This window comes from Homarus americanus, unplaced genomic scaffold, assembly GCF_018991925.1.
Source record: "Homarus americanus isolate GMGI-L3 unplaced genomic scaffold, GMGI_Hamer_2.0 scaffold30108, whole genome shotgun sequence".
Lineage (NCBI taxonomy): Eukaryota > Metazoa > Arthropoda > Malacostraca > Decapoda > Nephropidae > Homarus > Homarus americanus.
Window position 1 is genome coordinate 9,929,888 of NW_024748109.1, and position 22,653 is coordinate 9,952,540.

Here is a 22,653-nt window from a genome sequence, read left to right on the forward strand (position 1 = left end):
ATAGAGCCGGTGCCTCGGGTCACTGCAGATCTTTGTTGTGTGTGAGCGGGCACAGAAACCACACCACGGTCTCTGAGAAGGGCAGACACGAGCCACATGGGCCCATCGTTGACATGTGTTACATCTTTGGGATGGAGGCTGATAGATGTCTACTTTTAGATAACGGTAAGCTTTTTCGATTTCATATACCGCCATACACACACACACACACACACAGACTACTCCGGCAACAACAACGCTCTCTCCACCTTGGAAATGCCATTCCTCAGTGGCCTCCACCACCACGCACTAGCAAGGTTTGGTAGTGGACTACTGCATCAATTCAATTTCAATTGTTTATTCCTTGATAGAGGAAGCGGGATCCTAGCGTTGTCACTAGGTACCCATGTCTACTGCATCATCCTTGTCATCGCCACCAACTACCACCTGCAGTATCCCGCCCACCTCGCGCAGTCCGCCACTACAAAAAATTTAGCCCATAAGAGCCCGCACTGATAGATATAGGAATAGCACCATCCCATCTATTGTTAAATTAATAAATAGCTCCTGATTTATGTACTGGACAGCCATGTATTGAACGTATATTATTATGTCTAAATCACATGTAAGTTTGTTAATTTTCAGCCACCGGCTCCAATTCTATTAATAAACCGTTTATTAATATTAGTAGTAGTATTACACACACACACACGCACACACAGTACCTGTCAGCCAGGTATCCTGCCAGCAGGGGACTGATGAAGGTGCCCAGCATGTAAATGCTCTGGTAGGTGGCTCTCAGGTGCCCTCGTCCACACACCAGCGAGAACTGTAGGTGGAAGGTGAAGTTGATGTGTTTGTGTATTAGTGGAGGTGATTGTTTAATCAATTGATTTGTACAACTGGTGTCTTGACAGTTTAAGTAACGTGACGTCGTATCTCCTTAATATAAGATCTTTCTACATAGAAATAATGTAACATGAAACTATACTTAAATTATAATAAAAATTACCTGTTATATATTCTGGAGGAGGCCAGCCTCCTCGATAGAATAATAACACAAACATGCTGTAGATATTAAACATCTGCTCTAAGTACAAAAAAAAAAATAATGGGACCAAGCGGACATCACATACTGGCTGGTGTTCTCTGGTGTCCAGGGGGGCATGTGTAAGTCTAGAGTGGCCAATGCGATGCCTGACCAAGGCATTCTCCCACCTCGGTGGCAATCGGGAGTCGAGGGGTGTATCTCCGTTGTATTATCCCAGAGCTTGTTTGGGCCAGCAGTGGCATCTCAACAGTGCTTCCATACAGTACATATGACAGTAAAGTCAATAAACAGTGCGGTATCTTGTATCACACTCGACAGTCACTCACTGTTATAGCAATGAAAGAAATCTATTGTAATCTAGTTTATCAACACCTGATACACTGTCACACACTATAGGGGGCATCTGGCTCTTCAAAAACACAACCCCTGATTGTTGCACAAAAGAGAGTAGTGCGGACAATGACCTACTTGAAAAAAAAACTGATCACACAAACGAACAATTTGCTAAATTGAAAATGTTAAATTCGAGAATATTAAAACCTACAACTTAAAGCACCTAGAGCTACTAATACCACCCACCCCCCCATGCGCTCCCCTCAGTCCCAGACCTTCATAAAATGTCATGGTATGAAGGTGTGGAACAACTTACGCCCATCCAGGCATCCGAGCAAAGACTAGACTCCCTTCCTTAAAATCATCTCTGCCAACTAGACATTTGCCAACTAGACATAATCGTGACAGCTATGTCCTCTTGTTCCACCTTAATGCAACCCATGTTGTACTGCTTCTCTCCCTTATCATATTTATGTTTTTAAATTCCACTGTTAATTATGTATATACTTATAATATAAATGTAAAAAATAATAAAATAAAATAAAATAAAATAAAATAAAATAAATGAATATCGAAGAGATAACCGTGGTAACATTCTGATATGTTCTTATTACCACCAGGCTATGTGTACTATTCCAGATGATACTAAATGTTACATAACACTTCCTTGAGATAAATGTACAGTATACAGTATATCAGGTGCCTGCAAGAGAGCTCAGGTTCTCAACTGGCTCAGCCATGTTAATATTATGATTTTTAAATTGACTCTATCTGTGTTCTTCTGGCTAAATAAACTGTTTCAATATGAATATTCATATAAATTTTATTCCCAGAATGTACATCCCGATCTGAGAGTGGTTGACGCACAGGGGCTGGGCTGTACGCAGCGGTACTATTTGCCTTCTCATTGACCAACACATTTACACGTGCAGGTATCCAGAAGAAGCTGACCTGATTGCCACGTTGTTCTCTATTATTTTCTATAAGGAGCCACTGCAATGCTTCAAGAACCAGAGGGTGGAGTGGGTTAAAACATTATAGAGCTTGAATCACTAAAATTAATAGAATTCTTGTCCTCAAGGTTGATAATGACTTTCCAAACCAGGAGAATCGCTGACAACTCATTAGTAAACAAAAGAAGTAGGTAAAACAATTATAGGTAAAAACTGGACAAGTGGAGGCGACACTCAACATGGAGCGGAGAGTGGTAGTGTCACTACTGAAGGGTGGCGTAGCGCAGTGTGTGTGGCCTCCACTCATCATGTGTTTCGTTTTAGTCAAGTCAAACTATCGTCAAACCTCACGCGGTTTGCAATATTAATTTATCTGGTGTTTTTAGTTTCTAATATAACCCCAAAAGACAAGGATAAAGCTCACCAAAATCCAATTGGTGGAACTTTGTAATTTTCAGCAATAATCATATATGAAGTATCAAGTCACTTTAGGTAACATTTTTGTGTACAACTATTTGTAAGTGCTCAAACCATGCTAGTGTCATACATTATTGGAAAACAATATTTTCTTTTTCTGGTGATCTAATAACGAGTATATTTTTTTCTACTAATGGCGTCGTCTATGCTTTTAATCTAGATTTTAAATAATTCATAATTTTTTCGAACCATAATTTTATAAAGATGTAAACGTTAATATTAATGGGATCCTTATTGACGACTTCTTAATGCAGAATTTATATTTACCAAGTTGATAATTATACAGCAATAAGAATGTATCATCCCCGTCTATATTCAAACAGATTCGCTGCCAAAACGCGACTCAGTGTCTCCCTCCACCTCGACCACAGAGTGCGAGGGGCCACCTGGTCGCACGAGGCAAGCGAGGTCATCCGACACCTGCAAGCAGAAACACTCGTCAAAAACAACCAAGACATACGAGACAATGGTTACGTAGTTCCTCCACCATGGAGCCCTCCACCAGCCAGATTCAAAAATACTGAACTAGGTGATAGCAAAGCCAACTTCCAGAAGGAGGACCTCAAAAGAATAACTCTGGAAGCCATAGCCACAGAGACACCAGCTGATGCAGCATCATACTTCACAGATGACTCGGTGGACCCAAAACATCATACATCCGGAGCGGCCTTCTACACCCAAGGTCAGACCCTCCTATGGAGACTTTCTAATGACTGCTCCACCCTACAAACAGAGCTGGTAGCAATCTCAAAGGCCCTACAACACGCTGCAACACAACACAACAAGTCAATCATAATTCACACGGACTCGAAAACGGCCGTGCAGGCGCTGCAACACAGTCAACCAAGAGACAACGCCCACATCATAACCTCGATCCTCGCACAACTACAGGACTTTCAAAGAAAAAACCGCCGAGTCGTCTTACACTGGATTCCCAGTCATGTAGGGATCGGGAGAAACGACGTGGCAGACGAAGCAGCGAAGGCAGCCACACGTTCTAGAAGCGTACACATTCAAGTTCCAGCAAGCGTGCAACAGATCAAGAATCACCTCAGAAAGACTACCAAGCTCCACATCCAAAAGAGCTTCCTTCACGCATTCAACGCTGGTTCCCAATCAGCCAAATGGTACCTGGCGGCTACAAAAGGGGAACCACCTTTTGCGGACAAGAAAACACCAAGACAAACCCAAGTTAGCCTTCATCGACTACGACTAGGGTACAAGTGCTCCTGGCAGACGATCGGAAATGTCGTCATGGAATGCACCTACTGTCAGGAGCCAGCAGCCAACCCACTTGAACACTATCTCCTCGACTGCAAAGTCACACAAAGCCTCCGAAACAGAATTCGAAACTTCCAAGAAGAACACACAACACCAGCGGCCACTCTAACCCGAAAGGCCCAAACAAACCACATTCACCACCTTCTCCGGGTCATCACACGATACCCCCACCCAGATAGCTTAGGAAGTATCCTCCCCCAGCAAGTGCAGACCCCAGTTCGGGGGACGCGCCACTCCGAAACTGACCACGTCCAAGAGTGAGGGTTGGTGGTAAGCGTCCACTGATCGGGGGTCCGCTCACACTTGCAACCTGCAGTATCCTTTCATATCTGCAGGTAGGACAACCTCCAATCCCTAATCCGATCTGGCTGCTCCAGGAGCTCCAGCCAGAACCACCAAACGGGCCGCCTTTAGGCAAAGGCCCGTGTCGGACTACCTGTCCGTCAATCTCAACAACAACTAACAGGTGTTATGTATTAAATTGGCATGGGGTTGGTTGCAACAATATTGGCACAATGACTGGCAAGGCAACCTCAGTTCGGCTCCTCACTTAGTCTAATGCCCGTGGCCCACTTTTAGAGCGCATTAGAGCCTGAGGGGGAGGGGGTGCGTCCTCATATCTGAAGGCTGGCGACCACAGTCCTCCACTCTAAACGTTCTCGGGTTGTTTTAACCAATCTTCCAAGGTTTTGTATCTCTCTGGGGACCCAGTTTTTAATTTCATTCACCCATCATAGTCTCTGTCTTCCCCCTGGCCCTCCTACCCTCAACTTTGAACATTAATATTTCTATTAATATTCACTCCTCCTTAATTATATGACCAAAGTAGCTCAAGTTTCTCGCTTTTCTTGTTCTGTACATTTCAAGTATTGCTCTTAAAGTTTTTTGCTAATCTTAGTACTTCTTCATTTGTGTTCCAGTCAGTGTAGCTTATTCTTAGCATTCACCTATAACACCACATTTCAAAGGCTTCCATCCTCTCTCTGGTATCTTCTGAAAGTGTCCACGCATCTGACCCATACGTCAGTCCTTGCCATTTAAAACCTTTCAGCAGCCTTTTTTTTTAAATTGAAGTTAGTGTCTCTTCTCACTCAGTCATTAGATTATTAAATCCTGTTTTTGTTTTGCCCTATTCTTACTTTGATATCTTCCGTACCTCTACTATCACAGCTAATGTTACTCCCAAATACACTTTGCGACCAGGCAAAGTGGAGTGACCTGATTAAGGGACTTAGTGCAATGACCTCGATTGAATGAGCAGTACTGCTGATCGAGGCGAGGGCTCGAGTGGAATGGCCCGATCGAAGGATCCAGTGGCCGAGAGAGACAAGCCAGTTACACAATGCCAGCTAATTGTGCAGTGTTTGGATGCAATTCTTTGTTCAAACGAGAGGGACATATACACTTCCTACATTTCCTAAAGATGGAGAACTAAGATACAAGTACTGTATAGTAAACTCTGTAAGAGAAAATGCATCAGTACTGCTAATGCTCGGATATGCAGCATTTTGAACCAACTGCTTATGAGAGAAACTACAAGTGTCAATGACTTGGACTACCAGTACCAAAATCACAACTAAAATTCAAAGTTATGTCGATCAAACCCCTTCTTTGGTGCTTACAACTAGCAATAGTGAACACTTTGTAGTACTGTAATATTTTTGTCTTGTATTTTTAAGAGTATGATTTAATATACCTGGAATACATCAGTCCGAAACAGTAAATTATTGTTGGAAATAAAGTAGATAATGTTGTGGGTTTTATCTCTAAGGTTTAACAAAAGTGTACAGGTTTTATTGCAATTTGTTAGACTTTACCTTGATAAAGCTGTTCAATTTTATTCTTCTTATTTTAGAATGGATGCGAATTCCTTGAGTCAGTACTGAGTTTTTAGTTTAACATATTTTTTGACAAAGCTTGGAGTACAGTTTGCCTATTCTGAGCATTTCAGTTAGGTCTTGACTGAGAAGAATAAGTGATATCTTCCTGAGTCTTAGAAACCCTCCATATGAATATAGACAACATTTTTAATTGAATTCCCCATAAAAACGAAAAGTGAACGGGGCTATTTTACCTTTAAAATAACTGGTAAAGAACAATAGAAAGTATCTCTGGTAGAGATGGAGTGACCTACTTTGCACTGTACGGTGCATCTGTTCTCTAGAGATTATGCACCACCCACTTACAGCGCTGCCAGAGGCTGACGCAATTTGCAATCCATTGTATAATTATTTTGACTACTAATAGATATGAATATATATTTAATCTTCATAACCTTATAGTAACGGTTCTGTAAATAATGCACAAAGTTAATATATCTCTGTTCCCTGGTATTGTTTTATAATGAATTGGGAATTCTGTCAGCCTCTAGCAACAAATTTTATGGTCACTCTCCCCTCTCTCTCTCTCTCTCTCTCCCCTTCTGCTCTCCCTCCCCTTCTCCTTCTCCCTCTCCCCTTCTTCTTCTCCCTCTCCCCTTCTTCTCCCTCTCCCCTTCCCCTTCTCCTTCTCCCTCTCCTCTACTCCTTCTCCCCTTCTCTCTCTCTCTCTATTTATCTAATATACTATAGGACTAGCTGTCTGTCTGTCTGTTCTGGGCAGCCGAAACGGCACAATCGTTTTTCATCAAACTTGGTGGAAAACTCGCAAAAAAATTCGTAGAGTGTAACAGACTTGGTCCCATGTCGATGGTTTCTTTAGGAAGGCATTAATTAACGATTTTATTTAAGCTGGCAAAAGATGTCACTGTATGCTGTCTGCCGGCCAGACGATTACAGTTATCGTACGGCTCCCTCCTCCTCCCCCCACTTTTTCTCTTAGCCTACTTTTTTTTAATGTTGTTTGGATTAGTAAAGGAAGGAAGATGAGTAAATAGAAGAAAAAAGAAGGGGAAACAGAAAATAGTTAGAGATAACAGGTGGGGGGGAGCTCAGTTTCATCATGCGTCTGGATGTGCAGTTTCAAGGTTACCAGAGCATTTTAGGACCTTACGAGGCTACAGTGCATACTTATTCCTGTGGCTGACTGTATATGGAAAAGGAGAAGAGATAAAAAGATAATAACAGGAATGCATGGAGAAGATAGAAAGGGAGAAGAGAAGGAGAAGAAACATTATTATCCTTAAGAGGCGAGCGAGGAAAGGAGATGGGAGAGAGGGATAGTGAGAGGTGGAGGTATGAATGGAGGGATGTGTTTTTTTAAAGTTCCCAGAATACCATATTAAAATCACCTATTTAATAAGGAAGAAAAAGTGCTAAATATGATGAGTAGTGTAATGGAGAGAGATATATAAATGAAGATAGAGATAGTACGGATAAAAATGGAGAGAAGGAGAAGCGGACAAACAAAAGACATAATACAGACAGATTCAAGGACACACAGAAAGACAGACAGATAGACAGACTTATGAAAGACAAAGACAACAGACACATACATACAGACAGACAGACATGACTACACAGGGTGAGACTAGACAGTGAAACAGACAGGTGGTTGACAAAAATAGACAGATTCATGCATGCACAAATAGACAATATGGCAACTAACATGACAGACAGACAGTGAGAGCACTTCTGCGCTAGCGAGGATCAAATTACCCTCCCCCTCCTCCCCTGCCGCCCAACACACCCTAGCCGCCGTCGTCAGGCTAGAACAAACTGATGACATCCGTGTCAAGTTTATTTGGATCCCGTCACATATAGGAATAACTGCCTGTGACACTGTTGATCGACTTGCCAAAGAAGCGACACAAGAACAAGATATTGAAGCCACCCTCGCCCTCTCCCTGAATCATCTCAAATCTCGCATACACGCCACACAACGAGAAGCATTCGAAGTAAAATGGACACACCTGAAACAACGGGGTAGCATCACACTATGCCACTAGGACGCTGTAACCGGTGACTCCAACCGCCACTACAAAGAGTATCAATCTCTGACTCGATCTCAACAGATTATGTACATGAGATTGCGCCTAGGGTACAGGTACCTATGGGAGGACATTGGCAACCCTGAGCCTGGCCGCACTGTTTGTAAACTTTGTGGTCAACCCGACTCTCACACCCTTCCTCAATACATCCTCACTTGCCCTATGACCTCCTCCTACAGGTCCCCAGCTGTTAGCAACCTCTTCCCTCCCTGACCAGATATCCTTCCTCCTGGTCACAGGCCTGGCACTTGACATTATTAGGGATCTGCCACGCTTTGCTATAAACAGATGAAATGTACCGGGAATTTTCCCCCCCACACACTCATCATTCCGTCACTTTATGTAACGTGCTGACAAAACCTATGACCCTTCAGGCTTCCACGCCCTTAATGCATGAGTCATAAAGGCAAGCATGAACTCTGCATGCTTACCAGTTGGGCACTGTAAGCGCTTCTGCGCTTCACCTTGCACAGGATGTAAGGGGGTACCCAATAAACTAGCCCTCTCCGGGGCAATCTGTAATCTGTACACATCTGACTGACTGGTTCACATTAGACAAACACATGCCAACAACGGATAAGACAGACAGATTTGACGACATAAAGAATACCGACGGGCTTACAGTCAAACACCACGCAGACGAACAGACAGTTGGGATGGCAATAGACAGGACGGATAGACTTGAGACAGATTAGAAAGCATTTATAAACAAGAATAACACCATATTGACCATAGCTGCGTCAGTGAGGGTAGGACATCCACCAGCGTAAATAATAAGACGCATTGAAAACTAACACCCTCGCTCGGAAAGAACATCCATGGTTGGCCAATCATGTGAGATGGTGACTAATCTAACCAGAATCAAGGTCACTTCTCTTCATAATATAATTTATCTCGGAATGATCATAGGTGATACATTATAATTTTATTTTTATGATTTTAACCTCTCTTTTTGGCGAATATTTATTTAACTAATTATTCTAACCTTTATTCTATTCATTCCTATGGTATACTTGATACTTACAGTATCCGTAAGACATTAGCTATTGAAAATGTGATTAAATGTTTTGTTATTAATCTAGTGTGAAATGTATCGGTATTGGTGGTACAATCCTAATGGTCTCTAATCCTGTTGATTAGGTGAGGTTAATCTGCATTTATTGAGATTAAAGATTAGGTGTGGGGTTTATTCTACCTGTGTTAGTCTCAGGTACGACCCTTATTGTAATAATCACGATCATGTTTATAACAACCACGACCATGTTTATAACAACCACGAGCATGATTATAACAACCACGAGCATGTTTATAACAACCAGGACCATGATTATAACAACCACGAGCATGATTATAACAACCACGACCATGATTATAACAACCATGACAATGATTATAACAACCACGACAATGATTATAACAACCAGACCATGATTATCACAACCACGACTATGATCATAACAACCATGACCATGATTATAACGACCATGATTATAACAACCACGACCATGATTATAACAACCATGACAATGATTATAACCACGACAATGATTATAACAACCACGACCATGATTATAATAACCACGACTATGATTATATCACCCACGACCATGATTATAACAACCACGACTATGATTATAACAACCACGACCATGATTATAACAACCCCGACCATGATTACATCAACCACGACCATCTGGAAAACTATGTCGCTGTACGCTGTCAGCCAGACAACGGTTGCGCGCTAGCCAAGCACAAGCGTTCGAACTTTCACGCCTCGGTAAACCGTACCACAGGACTCGTCACCGGGCACGAAGGGCCCCACAATCACTTGTCTGTATCTATATATCTGTCTGTGCCCTCTCTAACATGGGTACATTAAATGTCGTAGACAAGGTAGGAAAGGAACACCCATAGCAAACTGTGCGTACAGTTATAATCAATCTATTTTAAGTTGCACTTCTTATTTAAATACAAAGCTAAAAGTGAAATGCATTGTTTTTCTTTTAAACTTTCCTTCTCTGCTACGTGCACAAACTCACTGGGATCACAATGAACTCGCCCCCATTGATGACAATGATAATTGAACAATTCATTAACATGTGTGTTAATGTTGAAGTACAATGAAATAGTTATTCATGCATCTTAGTTAATATTGATATTATCATGTGTAGAACACAATACTAAGAGGAAAATTACACAAAATGGTGACTTATGATATATTTGAGGCCTGGAAATCTACGCTTCTTTTGAATGTCATACAGTACAGCATATGTAGAAATTGAGCTCCTGGAAAGAGAAGTGTGCAGCCAAACCCTAGATTTATGCTGAACCCGGATTTGTCGTCCAGACAAAGTTTTTTGACAAATTATACATAATTTGAGGGTGCTGAATCCAAATCTGCAGGGTGCCACTTTGTCACCGTTGGGGAAAATGAGATATTCAAGATGGCGTCTAAGATGGCCGCCAAATACATACAGTTTGATATTTCATCCCTAAGCATCATAGAACAACTATATTTTGGGTGATTATTTGGTTTTCAGGGTCAAGGAATGTAATAAAAGTAGTTTGAAATCTGTTTCTGGAATATAAAGACGTATTTAAGATGGCGTCCAAAATAGCTGCCGTATATACCTCGTTTTCTTTTTTAAATTCAAAGCAACATATAATGGCATTATTTTTGCTAACTAATATTATTAAAAATTAAACTAATATGCTTCTATTATAACCTATTTAATAATTTAGCAAATATTTGATATTATGTATTTAATATTTTGGCTAACTGATTTTTATGTGTGTGGCAATGGTGACTCAACTAACAAATGCATGGCTTTCATTTCAAGAGTACTGTGTCTGCAGCAAGTTCATGATATCAGTATCAAAGATGTTCTTCAGTATGAATGATCATCAGTGCCACCTTCCTTTTTTGAAGACAATGGTGACATGCGGACAGCGAAGAGTAAGGCCACCTTGAAGAAAAGTTGGGAGTGAAACTTTCTTCTCGTTTCGTTGAACAAACTGAAGTAACTGTGGTAGATGGATGTGCTGTCCTATGGATCATCTCATGGCCTTCCAGGAGTACAGTTGAGAACTTCATCAAGAACATGATTGCATACATCAACAACATATTGCAGAAGATTGATGTATATCTCATCTTTGACAGGTACTACCCAGAAGGTATCAAAGATGCAATGAGGATGTCAAGAGCAGGAAAAATGCAGGCCGGCGCCATCAGCTGATCCTAAACACATAACTACCCCCTCAGAAAGTTGTGCTGACAGTCAGAGAATAAAGTGAAATTGGAAGATCTTATCTGTCAGTATCTACAGGAGAACGCCGAGCTTCTTCCACAGAGTGGTAGAAAGCTCATCACTACTGGCCGAGACTCGGTACTCAAAGGGATTCAGTTGGATAATGTCATGTGTAAACCAGACATGAAAACGCTTCACGAAAAAGCGGTTGTGAATATAGCAAACCAGGTGTTGTTTCTTGCCTCAAGTGGTGTTGGTTGATGCACAAAGTCATTTGCGATGACAGGGATGTGCTTGTGCTGCTGATACACTACTACTCATTACATAAGTTAACCTGTGACATCAAGGCCACAGTTGAAAAGCACAGGGATCTTGTTGATGACATAATGGCAGCACACGCTCTTTCTGGATGTGACACCGTCGCTCATCTCTATGGTATTGGCAAGGTTGCCGCCGTACAGACATTGAAATCTGGTCATCGTCTTGACAAACTTGGGAAAATTGTTGATGAGATAAGAGGTTCTCTCTCAAGCCACTAGATTTATAGCAGCATGTTATGACTCGAAGGTCATCCATGATATGTCTACTGTACGATTTGATGTTTGGACATCCAAAATGTTTAACAAAAGGCTGACTTTAGCTCCTGAGCTGAGATGCTTGCCTCCAACAACTGCAGCGTATGATCTACATGTGCTTAGGGCGCACTATCAGATCATGATTTGGAGAGCAGCCGTAGAAGTTGGTCCACCAAACCATGACCCAAGGCAGTACGGATGGTCAAGTGATCAGGCGTCCAATCTTCTGCTTCCAGTTCTATTGCCTTCGGATGTATCACCAGTACCAGACATTATCCAGAAACTGATCAAGTGCAGCTGTTCAGCCAATCGGCCATGTTCAAATGCTCAATGTAGTTGTGTTGCTGCCATGCTATCATGCTCCATGTTGTGATGTCGTCATGCAGAAAATGTGTGCCACAATGAAAGAACCATGACAACTCTTGATGTTAATGAGGAAGATGATGAAAGCAATGATGACAGTGTTGATTAATATAAAATATTTGAGTGCATAAATATGTTAGAAAAATAGTCCTATAATTTATGGTATTATGGTTCTTTAAAGATTCTGGAATAATATGGAGTAACCTTTTAGTGTATATAAGATTAAGATCATATGTGAATATTTCTGTTTCCAAAGTATGTAATTAGTCTCAGTCACTAAATCACCACTTTCTCTTATGAATGAAAACAGAAATGTCTCCCACAATTGTTTTGGCAGCCATTTTGGACGCCATCTTAGCTACAGGTGTACATATTTCAAATAGTGTTTCTAAAGTATTTGTGTTGCATTCTTTGACCCTGGATACCCACGAATCAACGAAAATATAGTTGTTTTATGATGCTTAGGGTCGAATTATCAATCTTTATGTATTCGGCGGCCATCTTGGACGCCATCTTGAATATCTCATTTTCCCTAAGGGTGACAAAATGGCACCCGGCAGATCTGGATTCAGCACCCTCAAATTATATAGAATAAGAAAAAAACTTTGCCTGGAAGACAAATCCGGGTGTTATCTGTTTCTCCCAGACTATAGTGCCTTTATTTTACAAAGTGCAAAATATGACTCGAAACGAGCTTGTACTTTACTTACAAATATTGCAAAAAATTGCCAAGTTTTACAAATTAGATTTTGGTGGATGTTAAATTCTGGTGTTGTTGGGATGTTGTAGTAACAGAACGGTACAAAATAATCACTATTACAATTTATTTGAGATTGTCTCCTATTTTGTTGTAAATTGACTGGACTATTTGGCTGTATGTCGTGAGTAAACTGTCATATACTCTCATTTAGGAGTAATGGAAAATGATCCTGTGGGTATGAATATAGTGAGCAGCTCTATTTTGAAGTCTCCATGACCTTTAAAATATAAAAGTAACCTCGTAAGTTTTAAAATACAAGATTTTTACTTGAGTACAGAACTACTGAATTTCTAAGTTGTGTGCTACACTGAAATAAATAACTTCTTAATCCAACGCTCGTATTTTTCCCGCTCAAGCTGCACATACAAAAACAAAACAAAACAAAACACAATATTTTTGTCTCAACATGACGATGATATTTGTAATGTTTCGGACACAAGTAATGCAAGAAGATAACCGTTTAAAGGAGATATAGTCCAGATCTACCCAAGAGGACCATTTCTACGTCATCTTCATACAGTCTCATTATGACTGAAGTTGTGGCAAAGGTGTATTTTCGAGTTTATATGATTTATGAATATAGACAGCCGCCGGATGAACCATAGTGCAAGTCAATATCAGTCCCATTCGTTGACAACTGGGACAACTTTTATGGCAGAAGGGACCTTTATGCTCGGGATGGGGTGCTCCACTAAAGTACCAGATTTCAGAAGGGCAAACTTTGACAGTTTAAAGAGGCAGCTGAGAGAGGGGGTGTCGCGTTTGGCCGTGAACCTGATAGATGACACCGACCTGATAACGAGATCTGAGATTGCCGAGTTCCACGACAATTTAAATAGTAAGTTACTTAATGCACAAAGGCAGAACATACCATACAAAAAACTCAGATCAGACAACAATGACCCTAAATGGATAAATAATTATTTAAAGAACATCATTGGCCAAAGGAAGGCTATAGGTAGAAGGATAAATCGTGGCGAAATTCACCTCCGGGACTATTATAGGGTATTGGCGAGTAGGGTTAAAACCGAGATAAGGAAAGCAAAGAGGAATAATGAGTAAGGATAGCAAGGGAGGCGAAGAAACCCCAAAAGGATTCTACCAAATGTATCAAACTAAAACACGAGAAAAGATTGGATATCTGACCAGACTCGTGAGAGCTCACTGATAACGACGGAGAAATGAGCAATAATTTGAATAAATATTTTTCAACAGTTTTCACCACCGAAAATTTAAACATGATACCCGAGGCACCGACTCTATTCAGAGATAGTGAAAAAAACTAATTAAGTGAGATAGTAGTGACTAGTAACGATGTTAGTAAGCAAAAAGACAAACTAAAGCCTAATAAGTCACCTGGTCCCGATGAGATATTTGCCAGAGTATTAAAGGAATGTAAGGAAGAGCTTAGTATGCCCTTAGCAAAGCTGTTTAACATGTCCTTAAAAACAGGTGTAGTACCAGAATCCTGGAGGATAGCGAATGTAATACCGATTTTCAAGAAGGGGGATAGATCACTATCCTCTAACTACGGCCCAATCAGTCTAACATCAATAGTAGGCAAATTACTGGGAAGCCGTCATTTCAAACTCTATTCGAAATCCTGGAGAAGCACCGATTGATCAATGATTCCCATGGCTTCCTGGCGGACGTTCTTGTCTAACTAATCTATTAACATTCTCTTCATCAGTTTTCGAATCGGTGGACGAGGGGCACAATTATGATGTGGTATATCTGGACTTTAGCAAAGCCTTCAACAGAGTCCCCTACGAAAGACTAATTAGAAAGGTAGAAGCACATGGCATCAAAGGTAACATCCTTAAATGGATTAGGGCGTGGTTACAGGACAGGAAACATCGAGTGAGCATTAACGGCACTAAGTCCCATTGGAGCAACGTCACAAATGGAGTTCCCCAAGGCTCAGTACTTGGACCATTATTATTTATTATATACATAAACGACATAGATATCGGCATAGACAGCAACATAAATAAATTTGCTGATGACACTAAAATAGGACGTGTTATCAAATCCTGGCGGGGCTGAAGCAAAACTACAGGAAGATCTAAAGTTCTAAACAAATTTTTCGCATGGTCTGAAAAATGGCGGATGAAATTTAATGTGGGCAAATGCAAAGTACTAAGTCTATGAAATGTAAACAGAGAAACCAGATACCATATGAACAACGATATTATAGAGAAATCCAACTGTGAGAAAGATTTAGGAGTAATGATAAGTAAGAATCTTAAACCAAGACAACAATGCGTATTTCCTCGAAACAAGGCTAATAAAGTACTTGGGTTCATACAAAGGAGTGTTAGTTACAAAGACTAGCGAGGTCATCTAAAACTGTATCTTGCTCTTGAGGACACACCTGGATTCGCCAGTTCATTTCTGTGTTCTGTGTGAAGAAATGACAAGACTAATCCCGGGCAATAGGAATCTTGAGTATAGAGACAGGTTAAAGCATCTTAATTTGCACTCCCTTGAGAGACGTAGAGCGAGGGGCGACCTGATAGAGGTGTATAAGTGGAAGGCAGGGCTAAACAAAGGGGACATTACTAAGGTACTCAAACTATCCAACCAAGAGTGAACTCGTAACAATGGTTTTAAATTAGACAAATTTAGATTTAGGCGTGAAATAGGTAAACACTGGTTTGGAAACAGAGTAGTGGATGAATGGAACAAGTTACCAAATATCATCATTAACTCGAATATGCTGAACTGCTTCAAACGTAGGTTGGATGCTTATATGAGCAATAGGGGTTGGGTGTAAACGGGACTGCCCAGTATGGGCCAATTGGCCCGCTGCAGTTTCCTCCATTCTTATGTTCTTATGTTCTTATCTGTTTAGGGATGGGGTGGCAACCCTGGATGGCTCTCTCGAGAGGGCAGTTCAAAAGATGTCGAAGTCTTTAAGCTGCTTGGGGAACATATAAGCACGGAGGAGGAGACTGCACTGAGAGCGGGTAAACAAAGTGAAAAGTTACATAGAAATAGTGCTAGGAATGATGACAAAACTAAATTAGGCAGGGAGTTAAAACCTAAATGCGTCAAAGAGAGGACTCAGAACACGACTAACTTAAATGTCTACTACGCAAACAGTAGAAGTATGAGGAAAGAATCAAATCAGGGCGTTGGTATGTACCGAAAAAATCGATATTATAGCATTCACCGAAACATGGATAAACTTAGACTCACGTAAGTTACCTGTCGAATACCAAATTGCGGGTTACAAACTGTTCCATACCGATAGGCAGACCAGGAAAGGAGGCGGAGTAGCAATCTATGTTAGGGATAATCTGAAGTGTGAAATAAATAAGGAAATAAAAACTGAGAGGAGTACAGAAACAATTTGGATAGAATTAAGCGACGGTCGGGAAAAATTAATCACAGGAGTAATATATAGACCCCCCAATCTTGATAGCGACAATGAGCGACTTATCTGGGATGAAATGCGCAGGGCTTCCATACACAACAAAGTCTGTATAGTAGGCGACTTTAACCTTGGCCAAATAGATTGGACTGACCTTACAGGTAACTCAGAATCACAGGATTTTCTCGAGACGATCCAGGACTGTTTCCTAAGTCAACATATAACCGAACCCACACGGGGTAATAATATACTGGACTTAGTTCTGTCGAACAGAAAACTAATTAACATCATGTCGAGGTAAAACGAACTTGCAAACAGCGATCTAAAGAAATTCGATTCCAGTTAGATTTTTCAGGGCAGACGTAAGGAAAATTCCACTAAAGTACCAGATTTCAGAAGGGCAAACTTTGACAGTTTAAAGAGGCAGCTGAGAGAGGGGGTGTCGCGCTTGGCTGTGAACCTGACAGATGACACCGACCTGATAACGAGATCTGAGATTGCCGAGTTCCACGACAATTTAAATAGTGAGTTACTTAATGCACAAAGGCAGAACATACCATACAAAAAACTCAGATTAGACAACAATGACCCTAAATGGATAAATAATTATTTAAAGAACATCATTGGCCAAAGGAAGGCTATCGGTAGAAGGATAAATCGTGGCGAAATTTACCTCCGGGACTATTATAGGGTATTGGCGAGTAGGGTTAAAACCGAGATAAGGAAAGCAAAGAGGAATAATGAGGTAAGGATAGCAAGGGAGGCGAAGACAAACCCCAAAGGATTCTACCAAATGTATCAAACTAAAACAGGAGAAAAGATTGGACCAATACGGTCAGACTTCGGCGAGCTCACTGATAACGACGGGGAAATGAGCAATAATTTGAATAAATATTTTTCAACAGTTTTCACCACCGAAAATTTAAACATGATACCCGAGGCACCGACTCTATTCAGAGATAGTGAAGAAAACAAATTAAGTGAGATAGTCGTGACTAGTAACGATGTTAGTAAGCAAATAGACAAACTAAAGCCTAATAAGTTACCTGGTCCCGATGAGATATTTGCCAGAGTATTAAAGGAATGTAAGGAAGAGCTTAGTATGCCCTTAGCAAAGTTGTTTAACATGTCATTAAAACAGGTGTAGTACCAGAATCTGGAGGATGGCCAGATGTAATACCGATTTTCCAGAAAGAGGATAGATCACTATCCTCTAACTACCGCCCAATCAGTCCAAACATGAATAGTAGGCAAATTACTGGAAGCTTAATCATTTTCAAACTCTATTCGAAATCACCTGGAGAAGCACCGATTGATCAATGATTCCCAGCATGGCTTCTGAAGCGGACGTTCTTGCCTAACTAATCTATTAACATTCTTTTCATCAGTTTTCGAATCGATTGAATGAGGGCACGAATTATGATGTGGTATATCTCGACTTTAGCTAAAGCCTTCGACGACAGAATCCCCACGAAAAGACTAATTAGAAAGGTAAAGCTCATGGCATCAAGGTGACATCCTTAAATGGATGGGGCGTGGTTACAGGACGAAACAGCGGTGAGCGATACTTGACACTAAGTCCCCATTGAACGCGTCTGAGGTGGAGTTCCCCAAGGCTCAGTACTTGGACCATTATTATTTATTATATACATAAACGACATAGATATCGGCATTGACAGCAACATAAGTAAATTTGCTGATGACACTAAAATAGGACGTGTTATCAAATCTGACGAGGACTCGGCAAAAGTACAGGAAGATCTAAAAAATTTTTTCGAATGGTCTGAAAAATGGCAGATGAAATTCAACATGGACAAATGTAAAGTACTCAGTATAGGAGATGTAAACAGGGAAACCAGATACCAGACGAACAACGATGCCATAGAGAAATCCGACTGCGAGAGAGATTTAGGATTAATGATAAGTAGGAACCTTAAGCCAAGTAAACAATGTATTTTTGCTCGTAACAAGGCTAATAAAGTACTTGGGTTCATACAAAGGAGTGTTAGTTACAAGACTAGCGAGGTCATCCTAAAACTGTATCTTGTTCTTGCCAGACCACATCTTTATTGCGCAGTTCAGTTCTGGTCACCGTATTACACAATGGATATAGAATCCTTGGAAAGAATTCAGAGGAGAATGACAAGACTATTCCCGGGCATTAGGAACCTTGAGTATAGAGACAGGTTAAAGCATTTTAATTTGCACTCCCTTGAGAGACGTAGAGCGAGGGGCGACCTGATAGAGGTGTATAAGTGGAAGGCAGGGCTAAACAAAAGGGACATTACAAAGGTACTCAAACTATCCAACCAGGAGCGAACTCGTAACAATGGTTTTAAATTAGACAAATTTAGATTTAGGCGTGAAATAGGTAAACACTGGTTTGGAAACAGAGTAGTGGATGAATGGAACAAGTTACCAAATATCATCATTAACTCGAATAAGCTGAATTGCTTCAAACATAGGTTGGATGCTCATATGAGCAATAGGGGTTGGGTGTAAACGGGACTGCCCAGTATGGGCCAATAGGCCCGCTGCAGTTTCCTCCATTCTTATGTTCTTATTACAGATTGGATATAGAATCCCTCGAAAGAATTCAGAAGAGAATGACAAGTCTAATCCCGGGCATTAGGAATCTTGATTACAGAGACAGGTTAAAGCATCTTAATTTGCACTCCCTTGAGAGATGTAGAGTGAGAGGCGATATGATAAATGGAAGTCAGGGTTAAACAAAAGTGACTTTACAAAGGTACTCAAACTATCCAACCAGGAGCGAACTCGTAACATTGGTTTTAAATAAAACAAATTTAGATTTAGGCGCGAAATAGGAAAACATGGGGTTGGAAATAAAGTAGTGGATGAGTGGAACAAGTTACCAAACATCATCCTTAACTCGAATACGCTGGATAGCTTCAAACATATTAATACCAATAATACTGCAAAAGCACTAATTTTGTGGAGGAAAGCATTATGGAACTAGTTATGAAATCAAATCAAACAGTATCCGTAAGTAACTCTTTATAATAGAACCAAAGTACGAGGGTTCATATAGTAATATATAGAAAGTTTTGCCATTACAATACAGTCACTACTCGCTGACAACTTGTGAGGTCGAAAGCAAAATTCATTTCTTACGAACTGGACACACGTGTTCTTGTCAGTAGTGAACATAGTTAATAAACGCCAAACAGATAACACCATGAAAATAAAACCCATTAAACTTAAGTTTAACAGGAAATATTTACGTTTTTAGTCAACCAGATAGATCTCCTTGATACACGTAAGATGGTAAGGTGGCTAAGTGGATAAAATAATAACTTCTTGCCCTATAAGTCACTGGTTCGCGCCGGAAGCACAACCAGTTCACCCCTCTGTGAATGACTAGTTAACTTTACGGTTGTGGAAGTGAAGGCAATTTTGTACAGTACCGGGTGCACTGCCTCCTCCTGTGCTGGAAGCTTAATATTCAATGTATTGTATCTGCAGTGCCCCTAACGAGCCTCATTCTTTGGGATCCACTCTCTCTTTCACTTACCTGAAATCCATAAATCACTTACTGGACATTAACTTCTCGTCAACATCTTCCATAAAATTACACGACCAGCAGTTTATTATTTATATGTGAGATGATGGACTGTAACCACTACCTCGGAGGTGATGGTGCTGGAGAAGACAGAGGTGTCAAAGTCCCATTCACTGCATAGTTCTTCCTCCAACTCCGCCGAGGACGACGTTCTCACCATGTAGCTACACGAATCTCTGTCGGGGCAGAGTTGGATATCATAAGGAACACAACATGTCAAGGACTGAAGCTTGGGGAAGAGGAATATATAATTAGATAATCGAACCGTAGTGGACAGAATCTGAGTTGAGGTAATTCATGCTGAAACAATCACCTGATAACAACATCTCAGCACTGGGTGCCTGAATTCATTAATCATTCAGTTTAACAAAAAGAAACATGAATAAGTCTTGACCCGAAAACATCTTAAACGGAAGTATGAATATTATAGTACAACAGCTGAATGACATATTTTCAGCAAAAGTGGAGTTAGCGTCTAGACAGTATTTTATTTGTCTTTTAGTAATTTCAGCATGCCTAGAGTCAAAATCAAACGAGAGCTAATTTGGCAATCACGGGGAAATTATTTTATGGATGAAATTAAAAATGATGGTTGGTTGGTATTGGGGATTACTGGCCACTTCGCTGTTAGGCTATTTCGGCCGAAGCTGATTGATTGTAGACTCATTTTCTTTGGACTTCTTCCTTTTCTTGTTTCTTCTTTTACTTTTCAATTTCCATTCTTCTTCTTCGTCTTGTTCTGGAATATTCTCATACACTTATATAAACGGCGTTAATGATAGTGTTATAAAATCAGGTTCAATTTTGGCTTCTTCTTTTTCTGTGGTCTTCTTGGGGGGCCTTGATTTTTATTTGTTGTGGTCTTGTTCTGGTCTTGATTGGTCTTTTCTTCATTTTTCACTACAAGGAGAGCCTCCTTGTAGCTCAGTCTTGACTTACTTCGCAGCTTAGCCACCCTGCACTCCTCCCTCCACTTGGGACACTCCCGGTCGGAGGAGGAGTGAGGGCCACCACAAGCTGCGCACTTCTTGGCGGCCGCCGAGCAGTTGGTGTCCTGGTGCCCGGGTGTCCCGCAGCTGGAACACACCTCCCGAGCACGACACTTCCGCGCCAGATGGCCGTACCTCTGGCATTTGTAGCATCTTGTAGGCCTTCGTTGATCCGGTCTTACTGGGATCTTCTCCCATCCCAGCAAAACGGTGCTAGGTAGTTTCTTTGGGTAGCCAACCAGTGTAGCTGTACTGGTCAGCTTCCGAACTATTGAGAGCTGGTCTCCGATCAGCTCGGCCAGTTCTTCTTTTTCTAGATGTTCAATTTCTGTGTGGGAGATGACTCCCAAAACCAAGTTGTCTTCTATGCAGGCTTCAACTAGGATCTGGATCCCGTTGATTTCTCTTAGGTTTTCTAGTTGCTGGGCCTCTCCCCATTCCGCGAAGGTGACGATAAGGTCACCGCTGTCTCTGCGGACGACCCCTGTCACCCCCGTGATTCCTGAGGAGTCAAAAAACTTCCTCAGGACAAGGAGGTTCAGTTGCTTGCGCGATGGGCGCTTGACTGGATACAGTCTAACGACCTTCGCCTGGTTGCAGGTGAACATTGTCTGGTTCACGTGGTACCTCGGGAGCAGAGAGAACCTACCTCGCCGAGGTTCAGTTCTCAAGTGAAAAAATGATTGCTATTACGATAATTTATCGCTTATCTCCACTCAATTAACAAAATCATCAACCAATCACAAGAGAAGGAGAAATCAGCTGCGATCAACGCACGTGATAGTGGCTAGACGTACTTCAAGCAACATTAATGAAGATAGAATTATGTTTGAGTAATACTTGAGGACAATGGTTAACCAATGACCAAAATAATCCAATAATATATATATATATATATATATATATATATATATATATATATATATATATATATATATATATATATGCAAGTAAATCACTGTAGGTGCGCGTGATCTAGGTATATGCTGATAACCACAAGGAAAGAAAAACACGAAGTTCCCAAGCGCTTTCGTGTAATTCACATCTTCAGGGGTGAGTACAGACTAGTCTGTACTCACCCCTGAAATAATTACACGAAACTTGCTTCGTGTTTACTTGATTTACTTGCATATATATATATATATATATATATATATTTTTTTTTTTTTTTCATGTAGATCCACAATGAAAACGTGGATAAGATAAATCTTGATAAAATCACACGGGAAAATATACAAATATGTATATATCGTGATAAAATCACACGGGAAAAGGGAAACAATGGAGTACCTTAGCTTTCGTCTTTATTCAAGACATCTTCAGAGGCAACTGGATTACATGGACAGAGAGAGGCTTAAATATACAGGGTGACCTTATAAAACATGAGGTCAGGTCATAATGATGTCATCCACTAATCCCCACACCAACACACACGTAGAGGAGCTTAAGAGAAGGGGGGTGACGTGACTAGTCAGGCCAGGTAAAAAATAAGGGACCCACTAAATAACTATCATACATCCAGATCAAAGGTTTTCAAAGCATTTTTAACCTTGGGCCACTAACAAATAAATTTATGTAACATATTATCAGTTTTGAACTGACCATCACTAAGGTTTCTTGATTTTAATTCCTTAATCAAACTAAGCTTTTTTCCCAAGAAGTATTTAAATCATCTTGTGTCACAGAAACACTTCTGGTTGAAGCATTAAAGGAGATATTCTAATATGGATTAGGGCTTGGTTACAGGACAGAAAACA

General features: G+C 40.7%; 1 protein-coding gene across 1 annotated transcript in view; it reads right to left on the reverse strand.

Moving 5' to 3' along the window:
• LOC121880121 (organic cation transporter-like protein) overlaps nt 1-22,653 on the reverse strand; it is a 98,035-nt gene that overhangs the window by 47,848 nt on the left and 27,534 nt on the right. Inside the window, exons 4-5 of the mRNA XM_042387179.1 lie at nt 19,972-20,083; nt 705-808 (exon numbers count right to left, since the gene is read on the reverse strand). Of these exons, the coding sequence (XP_042243113.1) occupies nt 705-808; nt 19,972-20,083 (216 nt within the window). The remainder of the gene's footprint in view (nt 1-704; nt 809-19,971; nt 20,084-22,653) is intronic.